This window comes from Callithrix jacchus, chromosome 19 (genome assembly GCF_049354715.1).
Source record: "Callithrix jacchus isolate 240 chromosome 19, calJac240_pri, whole genome shotgun sequence".
Classification (NCBI taxonomy): Eukaryota; Metazoa; Chordata; class Mammalia; order Primates; family Cebidae; genus Callithrix; species Callithrix jacchus.
In genome coordinates, this window is record NC_133520.1 from 39654681 (window position 1) to 39672500 (window position 17820).

Here is a 17820-nt window from a genome sequence, read left to right on the forward strand (position 1 = left end):
GCATTAACATAGTCAACACTAAGAGGAAGAGGCTGGGCATGCTGGCTATGCCTGTAATCTCAACACTTTGGGAGGTTGAGGTGGAAGGATTATTTGAGCCCAGGAGTTCAAGGCTCTGGCACTGCCACTGATCTCTAGCTAGGGTAACAAAGTGAGAATCTGTCTCAAAACCAAAACACTACGAGGGAGAGACTTAGAATTCTCTTCCTGCAGAGAAAATTCTCTAATTGAGTATCACAGCACTTTAGGAAGAGTAGTTTTTAATTTACCCCACAGAATCAGACTCTCAATGTAGGAAGACAGCTTAAATATCATGGCCAGGCACGATGGCTGATGCCTATAATCCCAACACTTTGGGAGGCCAAGGTGGGTGGATCACGAAGGAGTTTAAGACCAGCCTGGCCAACATGATCTCTTCTAAATATACCAAAATTAGCCAGGCATGGTGGCCTGTGCCTGTAATCCCAGCTACTCGGGAGGCTGAGTCAGGATAAGTGCTTGAACCGGGACCCAGGAGGCGGAGGTTGCAGTGAGCCTGGGCTACACTCCAGCCTGGGCTACAGAGCAAGATTCCATATCAAAAACAAAAAAATAAAATAAAATAAATATATGTGACAAGGTAACATTTAGCTACATGTGACTACTGAGCACTTGAAATGTGGCTTGTCCAAATTGATATGTGCTATGAGTATAAAATACACACCAGATTTTATAGATTTAGTATCAAATAATGGAAAATATGTCTAACTTTTAAAACTGATTTCATGTTAAAACAACATATACAGGATTAAATATACTAGTAAAATTAATTTTACCTGCTTTTTACTTTAATATCACTACTAGAAAATTTTAAATTACTTATATGGCTTACATTCTTATTATTTATTTATTTTTCTAAGACAGAGTCTCTCTCTGTCGTCCAGGCTGGAGTGCAGTGGCACAATTTTGGCTCACCACGACTTCCGCCTCCCGGGTTTGAGTGATTCTCCAGCCTCAGCCTTCTGAGTAGCTGGGACTACAGGCACATGCTACCACACTCAGCTAATTTTTGTGTTTTTAATAGAGACAGGGTTTCACCATCTTGGCCAGGCTGGTCTTGAACTCCTGACCTCATGATCCATCCACCTTGGCCTCCCAACGTGCTGGGATTACAGGCGTAAGCCACAGCGCCCAACCAGCTTATATTATATTTCTATTGAAAACTACTGCTACAGCAGTAAACTAAGACCTACAGCCTTAATTCTGACAGCAAGCAAGAACGATCACTTGGCCTTTCCCAATTACAGCTGTCATTCAAAAGCCAAAAGACGCTGGGTGTGGTGGCTCATGCCTGTAATACCAGTGCTTTGAGAGGCTGAGGTGGGGGGATTGCTTGAAGACAGGAATTTGAGACCAGCCCAGGCAACATAGCAAAACTCCACCTTTACAAATAAATAAATAAATTTAAATGTAAAAAGCAAAAAGAAAAAAAAAATACATATATATATATTTTCTCTTCACTACCAACTTAATTGAGATAAGATAATTCTAGAGACTGTAAAAATCATCAGCAGAATCACTTTGTCTTGGCACCATTTTAAAGGCGCAGTGGCTCACGCCTGCAATCCCAGCACTTCGGGAGGCCAAGGTGGGCGGATCACCTGAGGTCAGTGGTTGAAGACCAGCCTGGCCAATATGGCAAAACCCATCTCTACTAAAAATACAAAAACTAGCTGGGCATGGTGCTGGGTGCCTGTAATCCCAGCTACTTAAGAGACTGAGAAACTTCTTGAAACCGAAAGGCAGAAGTTGTAGTGAGCCAAGATTGTACCACTGCATTCCAGCCTGGGTAACAAGAGCGAAACTCCATCTCAAAAAAAAAAAGATTACTTCAAAAAGGCATACAAAACCACACTTCTCAAAAAAAAGATGAGAAATACTGCACACTAATCAAGTGTTTTTAATAAAGTATGTGTAAATGCTTATCATAAAGTTCATCTTTAAGGTGAAATGGACATTCCCAGCACCTGGGACCTCAGAAAAATAAGATACACAAATTTCTGTCTTTTTATTATTCAAGTACCTTCAATCACAAACAAGTGAACTATTAACGCTGTAAAAAGGGAATATTAAAATGTAATTCTCCTTCCTAAAACCAAAAGAAAATAATACCACTCAAAAGCAAAATAAAAAATGACATCAGTTTTTCTAGGACTCAGTGGGCTAACTTTGGTGCACAAACATTATAAAATAAGACAGTGCATTTTAAAGTATGTGTTTTTTCTTTTTCTTTTTTTTTTTTTGAGACGAAGTTTCACTCTCGTTGCCCAGGCTGGAGTACAATGGCAGGATCTTGGCTCACTGCAACCTCTGCCTCCCAGGTTCAAGCAGTTCTCCTGCCTCAGCCTCCAAGCAGCTGAGAATACTGGCATGTGCCACCATGCCCAGCTAATTTTGTATTTTTAGTAGAGATGGGGTTTCTCCACCCATCTCGGCTCCCAACAGTGTTTTTTAAACCACAATGTGCTTATTTTTCTTTTAGGCAGCCAGGCACAGTGGCTCACGCCTGTAATTCCAGCACTTTGGGAGGCTGAGGCAGTCAGATCACAAGGTCAGGAGTTCAAGACCAGCCTCGACAATATGGTGAAACCCCATCTCTACTAAATATACACAAAAAATTATCCAGGTGTGTTGGTGCATGCCTGTAATCCCAGCTACTCGAGAGGCTAAAGCAGGAGAACTGCTTGAACCCAGGAGGCAGAGGTTACGGAGAGCCGACACTGCACTACAGCCCAGGTGACAGAGCAAGACTGTCTCAAAAAAAAAAAAAAAAGGAAAAAGGAAAAAGAAAAGAAAAAGAGTCTGTGTTGCCCAGTCTGGCTTCGAACTCCTGGCCGCAAGTGATTCTCCTGCCTTAGTCTCCCAAAGTGCCAGGATGACAGGCATAAACCACCTCACCCAGCCAACACAATGTGTTTTTTTGAAGTATATTTAAAGAGTAAGAAATTCAACGACACATTTCTATGAGTGAACCATGGAGACTGCATTCTATTTTATTTGATTTAAAAATATTTAGGACCCCAGGTCCTGGAGGGAGAAAAAAAGTGTATTTCTGAATCTATGAAAATGTTTTTTCAAGGGGAGAGGGGAAGGCAGCTCAGTAATGCAGAGAGGTTCAGAGGATGCAAAGTCACTTCTAGAAAATTGTCAGTGAGAAATTTGTATGATAAAAGAATTCAAGGACATTAAGATCAAATGAGTGAGTTTCCAGAGCTTGTACAACAGTTGGTTAGATATTTTCTATGACGTCCTAAGAAATTTTTAATCCACAAAAGGTCATACTTGGTTGTCAATTCTTCTGAGCTTCATCAGCTGAGTATAATCTTCAGACTATTTGCTAGGTGACACATTCCTTAGGAACCTTTTCCTTGTGCATTTCAATGCCAAACTCAATTACGCTGTCAGCAGAGTAAGCAGAAAGGATTGCACATATTTTAAGAGGAGTTGGTCGGCTGCCGTTTCATGCCTTGGTGGTAAGTATAAAGGGGAAAAGCTCTTTCTGAGTTTGATCCTGAAACACCGAAAACGCTCTCAAAGAACCGTGTCTTCTAACATTGCCCGATAGGTTAAAAAAGACTGCCAGATTCCATTACAGCATCCTATTTTTAGTGTCCAAAATTAGGTCTTTTAAATCGCATCCCTAAGTTTACACAAGGAATAAAATAAGCATTCTAAAGTCTTAATCTCTTTAAGCTTTGAGAGGAATTGTAAGCTTTTAAATCTTAATTTTTAATCTTAAGTCTTTCAAACACTCAAATTGAAAATAAAAAATTAAGGAACATATTGGCCCAGAGAGAGGAACGGAAGGGAGACACCAGGCGGTTCTAGACAACCAACGTGGTGGTGATGGGGAGGATCAGGTGTTGGGGGGGGGGGGATGAAAATCATCCACAGGGTGGGGACCCCCGGCTGTGGGCCACAGAGCAGAAAGGAATGGAGACAGTGGAAGCCGCAGGCTCCTCTGGAAGCCGGGCGAGGAACGACTTCTGGCGCGAGTTCCCTAGGGAGGGAGGAATTGGCGCGACGCGCAGCAATAGGAGACCCACAGTAGCTGAGAAAAGAGAGGAAAACAGGCGACCTGAGAGGGGGCGGAGGCGAGGGGACCGGGCTACACCTCACCGCGGGGGCAGAGGCGGCGCTGCCGGAGGAGGACAGCGCAGGGGGAGGAGCGAGGGGCTTCGGAAAGGCTTTCCATCCGCGCCGCGAGCCGGCGGGTCCCCTGCATCCCGCTCTTCCTCTCCTCACCTGGGAATCGGAGGCGAAAGGAGGGCTACCGCTGGGCGCCGGGTCTGTTTCCAGCCCCACTCGCTGACATGGCGGCCGACGTACTGTCACGGAGCTTGCTCGGGTCTCCCGTGGCTCCGGTGGAGAAAACACCTCTCGCCTTTGCGCCCCGCCTCCCTCTGCGCACCTCTCGCGACCGGCCGGCTGGCAGCTGGCGGCCCTAGACCGCGGAGCATAGAGCACTGGTGGCTAGAGGGGAAGCGCAGAGCGCGGACAACCATAGAGTACGAGTCTGGACACAAGCCGGATGGTCTGTCGCTCTCCTCATCGGTCCACTCACAATCCTTGGGCGGCTGAGACGGGACGGAAGCGGAAGTGAGGGAGAAAAAGCCCGAAGCCTCCTCTGTTCGCATGCGCAGGTTATAGTGTTTACTTCCGCCTGACGAGGCCCGGACGCCAGGAAATGTTTCACGTGGGATACCCTGCATGGGGTTCAGTGTAGTAGCGACCCTGGGTAATCCTCCCAACGGGCCTGAGACCCAAGAACATGTGGATCCCAGTGGCCGGGCTTCCTCCGCGGCTGACGCTCTCCTCCTTGGTGGGCGCTGGTCGCTTTTGCTTTTTAGGCGCTGGAGCGGCGACGCGAAAGCCCTTGCAGGCGAGGAACCGCCGTGGCCTGTCTGACTCCGCTCCGCAGCTGTGTCCGGATCCCGATTTCAGGAAATCGCCCTCGCGGGTGAAGTCTAAGTCCACCTTAGACTTTAGCCGTTACATAACCAGTCGGAGATTGGCTGAGACCATGGCGCAACTCGTACGCGGAAAAGAAAAAAAACCTTCACATCTATTTCTGGAGTGCAATCCAGGTGAGTCCAGTCGGATTGCATTTTCTTGGATGTTGTTCATCATTTATTCAAACTTATTGGTCGTCCTTGGGTGCTATTTAAGACGATGTTTTTTGGGGGGTTTTTTGGGTTTTGTTTTTTTTTTTTTCAGATGGAGTCTCGCTCTGTTGCCCAGGCTGGAGTGCAATGGCGCGATCTCGGCTCACTGCAACCTCCCGGTCCCGGATTCAAGCGATTCTCCTGCCTCACCCTCCCGAGTAGCTGGAACTACAGGCGCGCGCCACAACGCCCTGATAACTTTTGTATTTTTAGTAGAGACGGGTTTCACCATGTACCCAGCATGGTCTGGATCCCCAGAAGAGCTGCAAGCCCCTGCCAACTTAAAAAAATGATTTTATCTTACTCTTCCGTGTATCCCCCATAGACCATAGCAGGATGCTGAGAATGCAAGATTCATAGGCTTTGAGACGGAGTCCGCTCTGTGGCCCAGGCTGGAGTGCAGTGGTGCGATCTCGCTCCGCTCACTACAACTTCCGCCTCCCACCACGCCCGGCTAACTTTTGTATTTTTAGTAGAGACGAGGTTTCACCGTGTTAGCCAGGATGGTCTCGATTGCCTGACCTCATGATCCGCCTACCTTGGCCTCCCAAAGTGCTGGGATTACAGGCATGAGCCACCGCGCACGGCCGGAATAGTAATTTTTTAAAGCAGCATTTCATATTATGAGGAGTCACTTCTGTTTAGGCTTGACAATCTCTTTGATGTTTAAAGCATGCATATGATCCGTGAGGAAGTGATAGGCTAGAGGCAATCTATTTTTTTTTCTTCTAAGAAGTAGTGAATCATGGTGACGAAGAGTACAAGTTTTGGCGGGGGGCCGTGGCTCAAGCCTGAAATCCCAACACTTGGGGAGGCCGAGGTGGGTGAATCACTTGAGGTCAGGAGTTCGAGACCAGCCTGGCCAACATGATGAAACCCCGTCTCTACTAAAAATACAAAAATTAGCCTGGCGCGCACCTGTAATCCCAGCTACTCAGAGGGCTGGGGCAAGAGAATCGCTTGAACCCGGGAGGCGGAGTGTGCAGTAAGCCAAGATTGCCCCACTGCACTCCAGCCTGTGTAACACAGCGAGACTTTGTCTCAAGAAAAAAAAAGAAAGAAAGAGTGCAAGCTTTGCTGTCACTGACAATGATTTCAAAGCCAACCTGCACCACTTTTGACGTTGGAGTCAAATAACTATATCTAAACTCTTGTTTCCTTATATGTAGAAAGGAGAGTGACATTTCCTTTGGGGATGCTGTCAGATTTAAAATCAGATAAAAGTTTGATGCCGAAAGAGATTATGTTGTTTCTTGTGCAAATAAACTTTTCATTCTGTCAATATGCTAGGTCCTGGAATCCTGACTCAGGCGTTACTTGAAGTTGGTGCCAAAGTGGTTGCCCTTGAAAGTGACAAAACTTTTCTTCCACATCTGGAGGTATATTTTTAGTTTCTAAAAGTAGTTATTGTTCGGTCAACTACCTGTGAGTGGTTTAAGGTATCAAGCACACAGTTTTCTGAATAGAATCTCTTTTAGGGGACCATCTCTTAAATGTCTTCTTTATTCTCAATGACTAGAATACAGTTAATATTCAGTGCTTGTTGAATGGCTGAAAGATGAGGAGTTCTGAGACTTGTTTGCTAGTTCTAGGTCGGCTACAGCCTAGTTGGGTGACTTTGAACAAAGTGTATGACTGGTATCCCTAGAGTTGTTTCCTCATTTCTCCTAAGCTGTGCTGCGCTCCTGTCTTCTGTGAGCTTGGAGTCTAATTGCAGTAAGTGCTAATATTAGCTTATTGGGTCTATGTAACCTCTAGATTTAGGGTTTCAAAGGCAAGAAAGGTTGGCAAACAACTTAAGTATCTTTTATCTGAAATGCTTGGGAACACAAGTGTTTTGGATTTCAGTTTTTTTCATATTATGGAATATTTGCATATACATTATGAGATCTCTTGGGGTTAGGACCCCGAGTCTAAAAATGCCTTTTTTGTTTCAGATACATCTTATTCATAAGGCCTAAAGGCAATTCTGTATAATATTTTAAATAGTTTTCTGCATTAAACAAAATTTGTATACATTGGGCCATTAGAAAGCTAAGGTGTCACTATGTCAGCCACCCATGTGAACAGTCTGGCCGTTTGACATCGTCATCATCCCTGACTCTGAATTTCCTTTCTTTCTTTTTAAAGACAGAGTTTCACGCTTGTCACTCAGGCTGGAGTGCAATGGTGCAATCTCAGCTCATTGCAACCTCTGCCTCCCAGGTTCAAGCAATTCTCCTGCCTCAGCCTCCCAAGTAGCTGGGATTACAGGTGCCTGCCACTACACGCTGCTAATTTTTGTATTTTTAATAGACGTGGGGTTTCACCATGTAGGCCAGGCTGGTCTAAAACTCCAGACCTCAAGTGATCTGCCCACCTGGGTCTCCCAAAGTGCTGGGATTACAGGTGTGAGCCACGATGCTCAGCCCCTGACTCTGAATTTATATGCTCCTGATAACCCATCATTTTCTTATACTTATTCACACTAAGTGCTTAACAATAAAAAATATGACATACCATTAGTACAGTTAAAACAAAATGTGTTCCTTGACATGTACAGGTGATTTTCATTAAAAAAACAAAAAAGATGTGTTCAGAGAAGCTAAGCAGCACAGCAGCAGCAGCAGAATACCTGTGCCAGCTGTTGAACCGCAGAAGCACACAGTGGCAGGCTTTCAGTCTCCTGTGTGCTGTGTGTTGATTAAAAGGTTACTGTATGCCACATTTTCTTTTTTTCTTAGGCAAGAAGAAACATCAGAAGCAGTTGAGGGACCAGGAACTGGGTTCATTAGGGATAAGGAGACATTCTGCCAGCTGGCTTTTCAAAATGCTCCCTATGGAGTCATCTGCGTCCTTAACAATGGTTTTTGTCTTAGATGACTCCCTTTGATTTTTATAACCTCAACTTTTTGTTATATGCCTGCATTTTGACTGCAACCTGTCACACAAGGTCAGGTGTGGATTTTTCCACTTTTGGCATCATGTTGGCGCTCAAAAAGTTTTACATTTTGGAGCATTTCAGAATTTTCTGATTAGGGATGCTCAACCTGTAGTCAGATAGAGTTGCCTAGAATGATGGCATCATCCAAATAGATTTTTCAGTGATTGCGCTTCTTAAAAAGCAGACAGAGCCTATGGTCCCAGCTACTTGGGAGGCTGAGGCGGAAGAATCGCTTGAACCCAGGAGGTGGAGGTTGCAGTGAGCCGAGATTACGCCACTGCACTCCAGCCTGGCAACAGTGCAAGACTCCGTCTCAAAAAAAAAAAAAAAAAAAAAAAAAAAAAAAAAAGCAGGCACATTCACATAACAGTAAAGAAGTGGAAATTCCTTGCATCTTTATCCAGACTTTTATTTTCATTCTCCTTCCCTCTTTTATTTATTATTTATTTTTATTTTTTATGTTTTTGAGAGGGAGTCTCACTCTGTCGCCCAGGCTGGAGTGCAATAGTGTTATCTTGGCCCACTGCAACCTTTGCCTCCCAGGTTCAAGTGATTCTCCTGCCTCAGCCTCCTGAGTAGCTGGGATTACAGGTGCATGCCACTATGCCTGGCTAAATTTTTGTATTTTTAGTAGAATCGGGATTTTGCCTTGTTGGTCAGGCTGGTCTCAAACTCCTGACCTCATGATCCTCCTACCTCAGCCTCCTAAAGTGCTGGGATTACAAGCGTGAGCCACCACCCCCAGCCTCTTTCCCTCTTTTGTAATCTTCAGATTCAATTTAGGAAACTTAAACTTCCCTATGCCAACTTCCTGAAACCATGCAGAACGGCTGTATCCAAAATTGCATAATGACAACAAAAAATTGTGAAAATGTGTGTCAGATCCAGTTGTTTGATTCTTTTAACACTATAAGCATTAAATTAGTGTTTTTCTACAACTTACTGTTTTGAAAAAAATTGAAGGTTTTAACTAGGTGATTTAAATGATGTTAAATCTGGTGGAGTTTCAAAAATGTAAGGAAAAAAAGAACACAAAATTGTCCCAAGATTTAAGATCCTGACATGTGATTCAGTAAGCATGATCACCTGTAGTTTCAACTTGGAAATTAAAAAGAAGAAGATAACATTTATCCTGGTTTGAGAAAAAATAAAAAAGCCCATATTTAAAGGTTAATCTACAGGTTCACAAAGTAATTAAGACTGTACTAAATAAAATGTCTTTGTTTATATATAAAGTTGGTTACTCTGTAACACAGTAGTTGCTTTTTCCTATAAGATCTTCAAGGTTGAGGCTTTGTATATGATAAACCAAGACTCAGGTTAAATCACTTATTTGCCCATGGGTCTAAAAGCTAGTAAGTGTGAAGGCTGAGATTTAGCCAGATTTGAAGACTTCGATCTATCCTTGCCAAAATAAGACTGGGTTTACCATAAAAGCTGATGTCGCTTCAGCTGAACATAACAGCTATTTCTGCAACAGAGGCTCATACCTATAATCCCAGCACTTTGAGAGGCTGAAGCAGACAGATCACTTGAGGTCAGGAGTTCAAGACCAGCCTGGCCAACATGGTGAAACCCCTTCTCAGCTAAAAACACAAAAAAGTAGCCAGGCCTGGTGGCTCATGCCTGTAATCCCAGTTACTTGGGAAGCTGAGGCAGGAGAATCCCTTGAACCCAGGAGGTGACGGTTGCAGTGAGATTAGATTTTACCACTGCACTGCAGCCTGGGCAACGAGAGAAACTCAGTCTCAAAAGATAAAAAAAAAAAGATCTTCAAGGTAACAGTTTAATTTTAAAACAATTGCTTTAATGAAAAAAGGAAGGTCAAGAACTAGAGAATTTTTGAAACAATAATTATGATAGGAATATCAATAACAAAATGTTTCTGAAGCTATAAATGTAAGGTAAAAATACAAACATCATTGACTAAATCTAGTCTTTGATTAGAACTAGTTTTTTCTCCATTAAGGTTCTTATTTTCTACCAGCACTAACTTGTACTCAACCCTTATTACCTGTTCTCTCACTTTTTAGTAACCATTGTTATGGTAAATTGAAAAGCCATTCAAATAAAATTTTGTGTGAATTCACCTATTTGCCAGAACAAAAAGAGAAGTAACAATGGGTAAACAGCTTTTATGGCTCTAAGTCGGGGACTTCAAGTGGTATTCTTAGTGGATAATGCTTCTGGCAGCCTAAAGTTTGTTCCTGAAAACGGAAAGGATTTTTCAGTGGTGACATTTTACCTTTTTTTCTTTTTTTTTTTTTTTTTGTAATCTAAATTTAGAATTTTCTCTCTCCCATTTCCCTCATAAAGTGTCCGGGACTCTGGCAGGGCATTGTGGTCCAGTCCTGTGATCCCAGCCCGTCGGGAAGGAGGCCAAGGTGGAAGAATGGCTTGAACCCAGGAGTTCTAGAACAGCCTGGGCAAGGTGTCAAGACCCCATCTTGGGGGAAAAAGAAATTTCCAGTACTCCACGGTGACAGTGTTTCAGGCAGAAACAGTTTATTTTCAAATAGGAATGTGCTACAGATATACATGTTGCGGATTGTATTCCTTAATTATAAATCATGGTTCGGTATATCTATTTGAATTGTGAAAACTGTTGCAGAAATAGCTCTGTATGTTCAGCTGAAGAGACATCAGCTTTTATGGTAAACCCAGTCTTACTTTAGCGAGGATAGATCGGAAGTCTTCAAATCTGGCCCAATCCCAGCCCTCGCATTAATCAGCTGTCAGACCCGTGGGCAGATAAGTGATTTCACCTGTGCAAGCCTTGGTTTATCTTATATATAGAATAAGAGATGGGAATACCCACCTGTACAGGATTCTGATGAGGTTTAAATGTGACAGACTTTTTTTTTTTTTTTGAAACGGAGTCTCGCTCTGTTGCCCAGGCTGGAGTGCAATGGTGGGATCTCGGCTCACTGCAACCTCCAACTCCCGGGTTCAAGCAATTCTCCTGCCTCAGCCTCCCAAGTAGCTGGGATTACAGTCACCCGCCACCATACCCAACTAATTTTGAATTTTTAATAGAGATGAGGTTTCCTATGTTGGCTAGACTGGTCTCGAACTCCTGACCTCAGGAGATCCATCTGCCTCAGCCTCCCAACATGCTAGGATTACAGGCTTGAGCCACTGCGCCCGGCAAATGAGACAAACTTAATGAAAAGTACCTAACTTAATGACTGGTAGAAACTTAAGGGTTACTTGCCTTTTCTATGTTCTTTTTCCTTCCAGTTTTTGAATCCTAATGCAATCTAGTTGATTTTTCAAATGTGATCTCTCTGATGTGTGAATGGAATTATTTATCCTGGAGCTTTATTACCATGTTTAAATTGTTGAATGAAAGCAAAAATGTGTGGTGTCCTCTCAGAATACAAGTGTAATGAAGCCATGAAGTGTTCATTGTTTATACATTTCGTTTTTCTTTTTTGAGAGAGGGTGTCACTTCCATCTCCCGGGCTGGAGTGCGGTGCTGTAATCACAACGCACCGCAGTCTCGCTTCCCAGGCTCAGGTGATGCTCCCACCTCAGCCTCCCAAGCAGCTGGGATTACAGGCACATGCCCCAATACCTGGCTCATTTTTTATATTTTTAGTAGAGACAGGTTTCGCCATGTTGCCCAGCCTGGTCTCAAACCAGGCTACGAGCATGAGCCGCCACGCCTACGCTGTTTATACATTTTCATCAAATGGAAATCCATTAGCTTTTCTTAATTACAAAGATTAAAATGCCTTTTTGGTAACTTGTAAGATTATGTCAATGCTATATCGGGGTGTTCAATCTTTTGGTTTCCCTAGGCCACATTGGAACGTCAACTGTGTGGGCCAGACATAAAATATGGTAATATGAACGATAGCTGATGAGCTTTTAAAAACAAAAGGCCCATGCATACATCTCATAATGCTTTAAGAAAGATTATGAATTTGTGTTGGGCCACATTCAAAGCCGATCTAGGCTGTATGCGGCCCTCAGGCCGTGGGTTGTACGACCTTGCTGTCCGTGTTGACTGGTTTTTAGAGTTTAAACATCATCGTGTGCATTATATGGGTGCGCTTTCTTTTAGCTTCCGTGACACCACGCTCTTCTGATTTTCCTCCTTACTTGTATTCTCAGTTTCTTGTCATTAGATACTGGGTGAACTCCACCTTCAGGGCTACCCACTATTTCTCCCTGTGTAGACCCCTCTCTTAAATTACTTTCAACAGCCAAATTCCTGCACATTTGTGTCTTCAGCCTGGACCACTCCACTGAGCACCTTGTTCAGGTGTGCAGCTTTCTACCTGGCATCTCTACGTAGGTCGTAGAGTAGGCATCTATCTCAGAATTAACATGACCAAATATATATAATTTCCGCCCCCAGTCTTTCCCTTCTTCCAGTCTTCTTAGGCCCTCCCCTTGAAAGCGATTGTTAAAATTTACCAGATTTTTTTCTTTTTTATTTTCTTTGTTTATCAAGTTTGGAGATGGAGTCTCACTCTGTCACCCTGGCCGGAGTGCAGTGGCGTCATTTCTGTTAACAGCCACCTCTGCCTCCGGAGTTCAAGCAGTTTCTCCCACTTCAGCCTCCCAAGTAGCTGGAATTACAGGCACACACCACCACGCCTGGCTAACTTTTGTATTTTTCGTGGAGACAGGGTTTCACCACGTTGGTCGGGGTGTTCTCAAACTCCTGACCTCAGGTGATGCACCTGCCTTGGCCTTCCAAAGTGCCGGGATTACAGGTGTGAGCTACTGCACCCAGCCAAAACTTCCTAGAGTTTGAGCTGGGCACAGTATCACACACCTTGACAGGCACTGGGGAGGCTGAGACAGGAGGATCACTTAAGGCCAGGAGTTTGAGACCAGCCTGGTGACATAGTGAGACTCATCTAGATAAAAAGTAAGAAACTTTTTTTTAAAACTAGATTTAGAAATAGGATAATATTCATAGGTTGAACTCAAATGCTTAAGAAAAACTAGGTATTTGAATTAATGACTTTAAGGTAAATCATTTTCAACCTTTATAAATGTTAACAGAATTTTCTATGCACGGAAACATCAATGTACACATTAAAAACATACTGTTTCTTTACTGATTTTTTTTTTTTTTTTTTTGGTAACTCCAAATTAAATTTATGGAGTCTGTAACTGATTCTTGCCCTAACTACTAAGGTCTGTAATACTACTGCAAGATTTGCAAGATCAGCAAATCAGAGCAGTGAGAAGACTGAGGTATACTAGACCTCTTCAGCAAACAAGGTAGATAGTTGCTTCTGTCTTTAGAAAAAGTACCTGAAAATTCTGGAGGTGAGCTCAGTTCATTTGGTGGATTGCTGACTAGCTTCCCCTAGTAGAAAAGCACTCTCTTGAATCCATCTGCCTTTCACTTTAATATTTTAACTGTTTTTCCTTACTGTGAAACATCTTTCATTTTTTCTTCCCATGACCAAAGCAGATGGCTTACATTTCTCTGTATGAAGCCAACCATGCTGTCAGAGTCTTTGCCCAGTGCTCCAGATAGCCACTGCTAAGCAATTATAGAGTGGCATGAAAGGCTTTTGAACAGCTAAAGCCATTTTGATAAAGAAAGTAAATGGGGCTGAGTGCGGTGGCTCACAGCTGTAGTCTCAACGCTTTGGGAGGTCAAGGTGGGCAGGTCTCTTGAGCTCAGGAGTTTGAGACCAGCCTGGGCAACATGGCAAAATCCTGTCACTACAAAAAAATCCAAAAATTGGTGGGACATGATGGTATGCACCTGTAGTCCTAGCTACTTGTGGGGCTGAGCGGGGAGGATCACTTTAGCCCAGGAGGTCAAGGCTGCAGTCATCTAATAAATTTGCACCACTGCACTCCTGCCTGGGTGATAGCTTGTCTCAAAAAAAAAAAAAAGTAAACAGATAGATCAGAATTTGTGATAGGTTATTTCTGTTTATGGGGCCTTTTCTTGGTAATAATATTGTAGTTTTGCCACTTTTCAGGTAATTGATTTTTATTTCCTCTGTTAAGTTTTTGGGAGGTTAGTAATATTTTCTTTACATCTTTATGGAGGTAGAAATATTTTTCATAAAAAGGTAATTATTTTTATTTTTACATTTTATTATTGGTTTTTTGAAGTAGAGCTTTTGTATTGTTGCAAAGTAGCCTTAATGCTGAAAATATTTAACGTGTCATCTTTGTCTCTCTTTAGTCTCTAGGGAAAAATCTGGATGGAAAATTACGAGTGATTTACTGTGACTTTTTTAGAATGGATCCTAAAGGCACCGGAGCAATAAAACCACCCGCTATGGCTTCACAAGACCTTTTTCAGACTTTGGGACTAGAAGTGGTTCCTTGGAAAGCAGGTAATTTCTGGAATGTACTAAAGCAATTGCCTGTGATTTGCTGGGTTTCTTCAGCAGTAAACCTGACCCGTTGATGAAATTTGTGTAATTGTTTCTTTATTCTCTGTGATGGAGTCTTGCTCTGTCCCCCTGCTAGAGTGCAGTGGCGCGATCCTGGCTCACTGAACCTCTGCCTCCCAGGTTCATAAGATTCTCCTGCCTCAGCATCCCAAGTGGCTGGAATTAAGTGTGTGTCACCACACCTGCTTATTTTTTTGTATTTTTGGTAGAGACAGGGTTTCACCATGACGGCCAGGCTGGTCTCGAACTCCTACGCTAAGTGATCTGCCTACCTCAACCTCCCAAAGTGCTGGGATTTAGGCTTGAGCCACCATGCCTGACTGAATTTGTGTATAATTATAATTTATGAGCAAATGCTCTTACTCTGAATATGGCATTTCCCTCGCCTGGACACAATTGACCAGTTTATTTCCCCAAAAGCCAAATTCCATGCCAAGGAAAGATATTGAGGCTTAGTTTCTTTTTTTTTTTTTTTTTTTTTTTTTTTTGAGATGGAGTTTCGCTGTTATTACCCAGACTGGAGTGCAATGGCACGATCTCAGCTCACCACAACCTCCGCCTCAGCCTCCTGAGTAGCTGGGACTACAGGCGTGCTCCACCATGCCCAGCTAATTTTTGTATTTTTAGTAGAGCTGGGGTTTCACCTTGTTGACCAGGGTGGTCTCGCTCTCTTGACCTCGTGAGCCACCGCGCCCGGCCCGAGGCATAGTTTCAATTGAAATAAACTTGAAATTAATATAGTTTGTTAACTTAGTTTGTCTCAATAACATTTGGGCATAGGACAAAATGCTAAGAACTTTATTCAGATATTTTTGCTTCTATTCCTAACAGGCATTCCTTTAAAAGTAATTGGAGCGTTGCCAATTAGGAGTGAAAGGAAGATACTTTGGAAACTTATACATAACTTATATTCCTGTACTTCTATATATAAATATGGACGAATAGAACTAAATGTGCTTATTTATGAAAAAGAATTCCAGGTATGTTATTAACAAACACCTAGTTTTTGTTTTGAAAGAGTTCTATAATTTTTCTCTGAGTAGTCTTCATCTGTGCAGTTTTAATGGAGGGCTCATGACATTTGAGAGTCTAAGATTTATTTTAACTTCTGTAGAGCAGTCTTTAGATTCAGGTTGCTTTTTCAGTGTACAGTTCGTGCTTTTGAGTACATTCTCACTGTACAACGATTACCATCCTCCATCGCTAAAAGTTTTCACCATCCCATACCGAAACTCTGCTCATTAATTACCAACTCCCTGTTGTCCTCTTCCTGCATCCTCTGGTAGTCATTGTTCTACTTTCTGTCTCTGTGACTTTGACTATTCTCGGCATCTTATATAAGTTTACAGTATTTTTTTGTGTTTGGCATATTTCACTTAGCGTAATATTTTCAAGGTTCATCAACGTTAGAGCGTGTGTCAGAATTTCATTCCCCTTTAAGCCTGAATAATACTCCTTTGTGGCTGGGCACGGTAGCTCACACCTGTAATCCCAGCACTTTGGGAGGCCAAGGCACCTTAGTCACTTGAGGTCAGGAGTTTGAGACCACCTTGGCCAACATGGCAAAACCCCGTCTCTACTGAAAATACAAAAATTAGCCAGTTGTGGTGCCACATGCCTGAAATCCCAGCTTCTCGGAAGGCTGAAGCAAGAGAATTGCTTGAACCTGGGAGGAAGAGGTTGCAGTGAGCCAGGATCACGCCACTACACTCCAGCCTGGGCGACAGAGCAAGACTTTGTCTCACAAATATATATATATTGGTGTATATGCCACAGTTTGTATGTTCATCTATCAGTGACGTTCGGTTGCTTTTACCTTTTGGCTGTCGAGAATAATGCTGCATGAGTTTACAACTCCCTCTTCAAGTCCTGCTTTTAATCCCTTTAAGTGTATAGCTAGAAGCAAAATCGCTGCATCATATAATTTTTAGGGTTTTTTTTGTTTTTTTTCTCTTGAGACAGACAGGATCTTGTGGCCCAGGCAGGAGTTACAGAGACATGATCGCAGCTCTCTGCAGCTTGGAACTCCTGGGCTCAAACAGTCTTCTCAACCCACCCCCGAGGTGGGACTGCAGACACACATCACCAGGCCTAGCTTTTTGTAGAGATAGGGTCTTGCCATGTTGCTCACACTGATCTCCAACTATGGGACTCGAGCAGTCCTCCTGCCTCAGCCTGCCAGTATTGGGACTATAGGCGTGAGCCACTGTGCCCAGCCTATTTTTCGTTTTTTGAGGAACCACCATACTGTCATCTATCATGGATGTACCATTTGACATTCCTACCAACGTCGCACAAGGGTTTCCGTTTCTCCACGTCATTACTAGTAGCCGATTTCTGGTTTTTGGTGGTACCTCTGCTAGTGGTGTGAAGTGGCACTATTTCACTGTGCTTTTGATTTGCATTTTCCTAATGATTAGTCATGTTGAATATATTTTTATGTACTTATTGGCTGTTTATCTTTTAAGAAATGTCTGTTTTAAGATGTTTGCCCGTTTTAATGGGTTATTTTGTTTGTTGAAGAGCTCTTTATATATTCTGGGTGTCAGTCTCTTGTCAGATACACGCTTTGCAGATATTTTCTCCCGTTCTGTGGGTTGGCTTTTAACTCTGTTAATTGTGTCCTTTGATTCCCAAAGTTTTTAATTTTGATGAAGTCCACGTTGTCTGTTTTTTCTTTTGTGGCTTCTGCCTTTTGTGTCGTCTGTAGCTCAGCGGTCCCCAACGTCCTTGGCACCAGGGACCAGTTTTGTGGAAGACAGTTTTTGCATGGACGGCAGCGGTGATGGTTTCAGGATGATTCACACGCATCACATTTATTGTACAGTTTATTTCTATTATTATTGCATTGAAATATATAATGAAATAATTATACGACTCACCATAATGTAGAATCCGTGGAAACACTGAGTTTGTTCTCCTGAAACTATAGGAGATAGTGACAGATGATCGGGCGTTAGATTCTCTAAGGAGCACGCAGCCCAGATCCTTGCATGTGCCATAGGGATTGCACTCTTACGAGAATCCGATGCGGCTGCTGGTGTGACAGGAGGCGAAGCTCAGGTGGGAATGTGAACAGTGGAATATGGAAGACACTTCTGCTCACCTGCCACTCTCCTCCTGCTGCATGGCCCAGTTTCTAACAAGACATGGACTGGCACCAGTTCATGGCCCGGGGACTGGGGACCCGTGTCATAGCTAAGTAGATCATTGCCAAATCTGGTGTTATAAAGGTTACGTTGTGTTTTCTTCTAGGAGTGTTCTAGTTTTAGCTCTCATGTTTAGGTCTTTGATCCATTTTGAGGTA

At 43.0% G+C, this 17820-nt stretch overlaps 2 protein-coding genes across 13 annotated transcripts in view; one reads left to right on the forward strand and one right to left on the reverse strand.

Annotated features, from left to right (window-relative positions):
* CNST (consortin, connexin sorting protein) overlaps positions 1-4623 on the reverse strand; it is a 103365-nt gene extending 98742 nt beyond the window's left edge. For all 10 annotated transcript variants that reach the window (XM_078357173.1, XM_054248219.2, XM_035281123.3 and 7 more), the window contains exon 1: positions 4285-4623. The gene's annotated coding sequence lies outside the window, so the exon portion shown is untranslated. The remainder of the gene's footprint in view (positions 1-4284) is intronic.
* A 67-nt stretch (positions 4624-4690) lies between these two features.
* TFB2M (transcription factor B2, mitochondrial) overlaps positions 4691-17820 on the forward strand; it is a 24769-nt gene continuing 11639 nt past the window's right edge. For all 3 annotated transcript variants that reach the window (XM_003735273.7, XM_017966680.3, XM_017966679.3), the window contains exons 1-4: positions 4691-5126; positions 6495-6583; positions 14300-14453; positions 15345-15493. In XM_003735273.7, the coding sequence (XP_003735321.1) occupies positions 4811-5126; positions 6495-6583; positions 14300-14453; positions 15345-15493 (708 nt within the window). In that variant the 5' untranslated portion in view covers positions 4691-4810. The remainder of the gene's footprint in view (positions 5127-6494; positions 6584-14299; positions 14454-15344; positions 15494-17820) is intronic.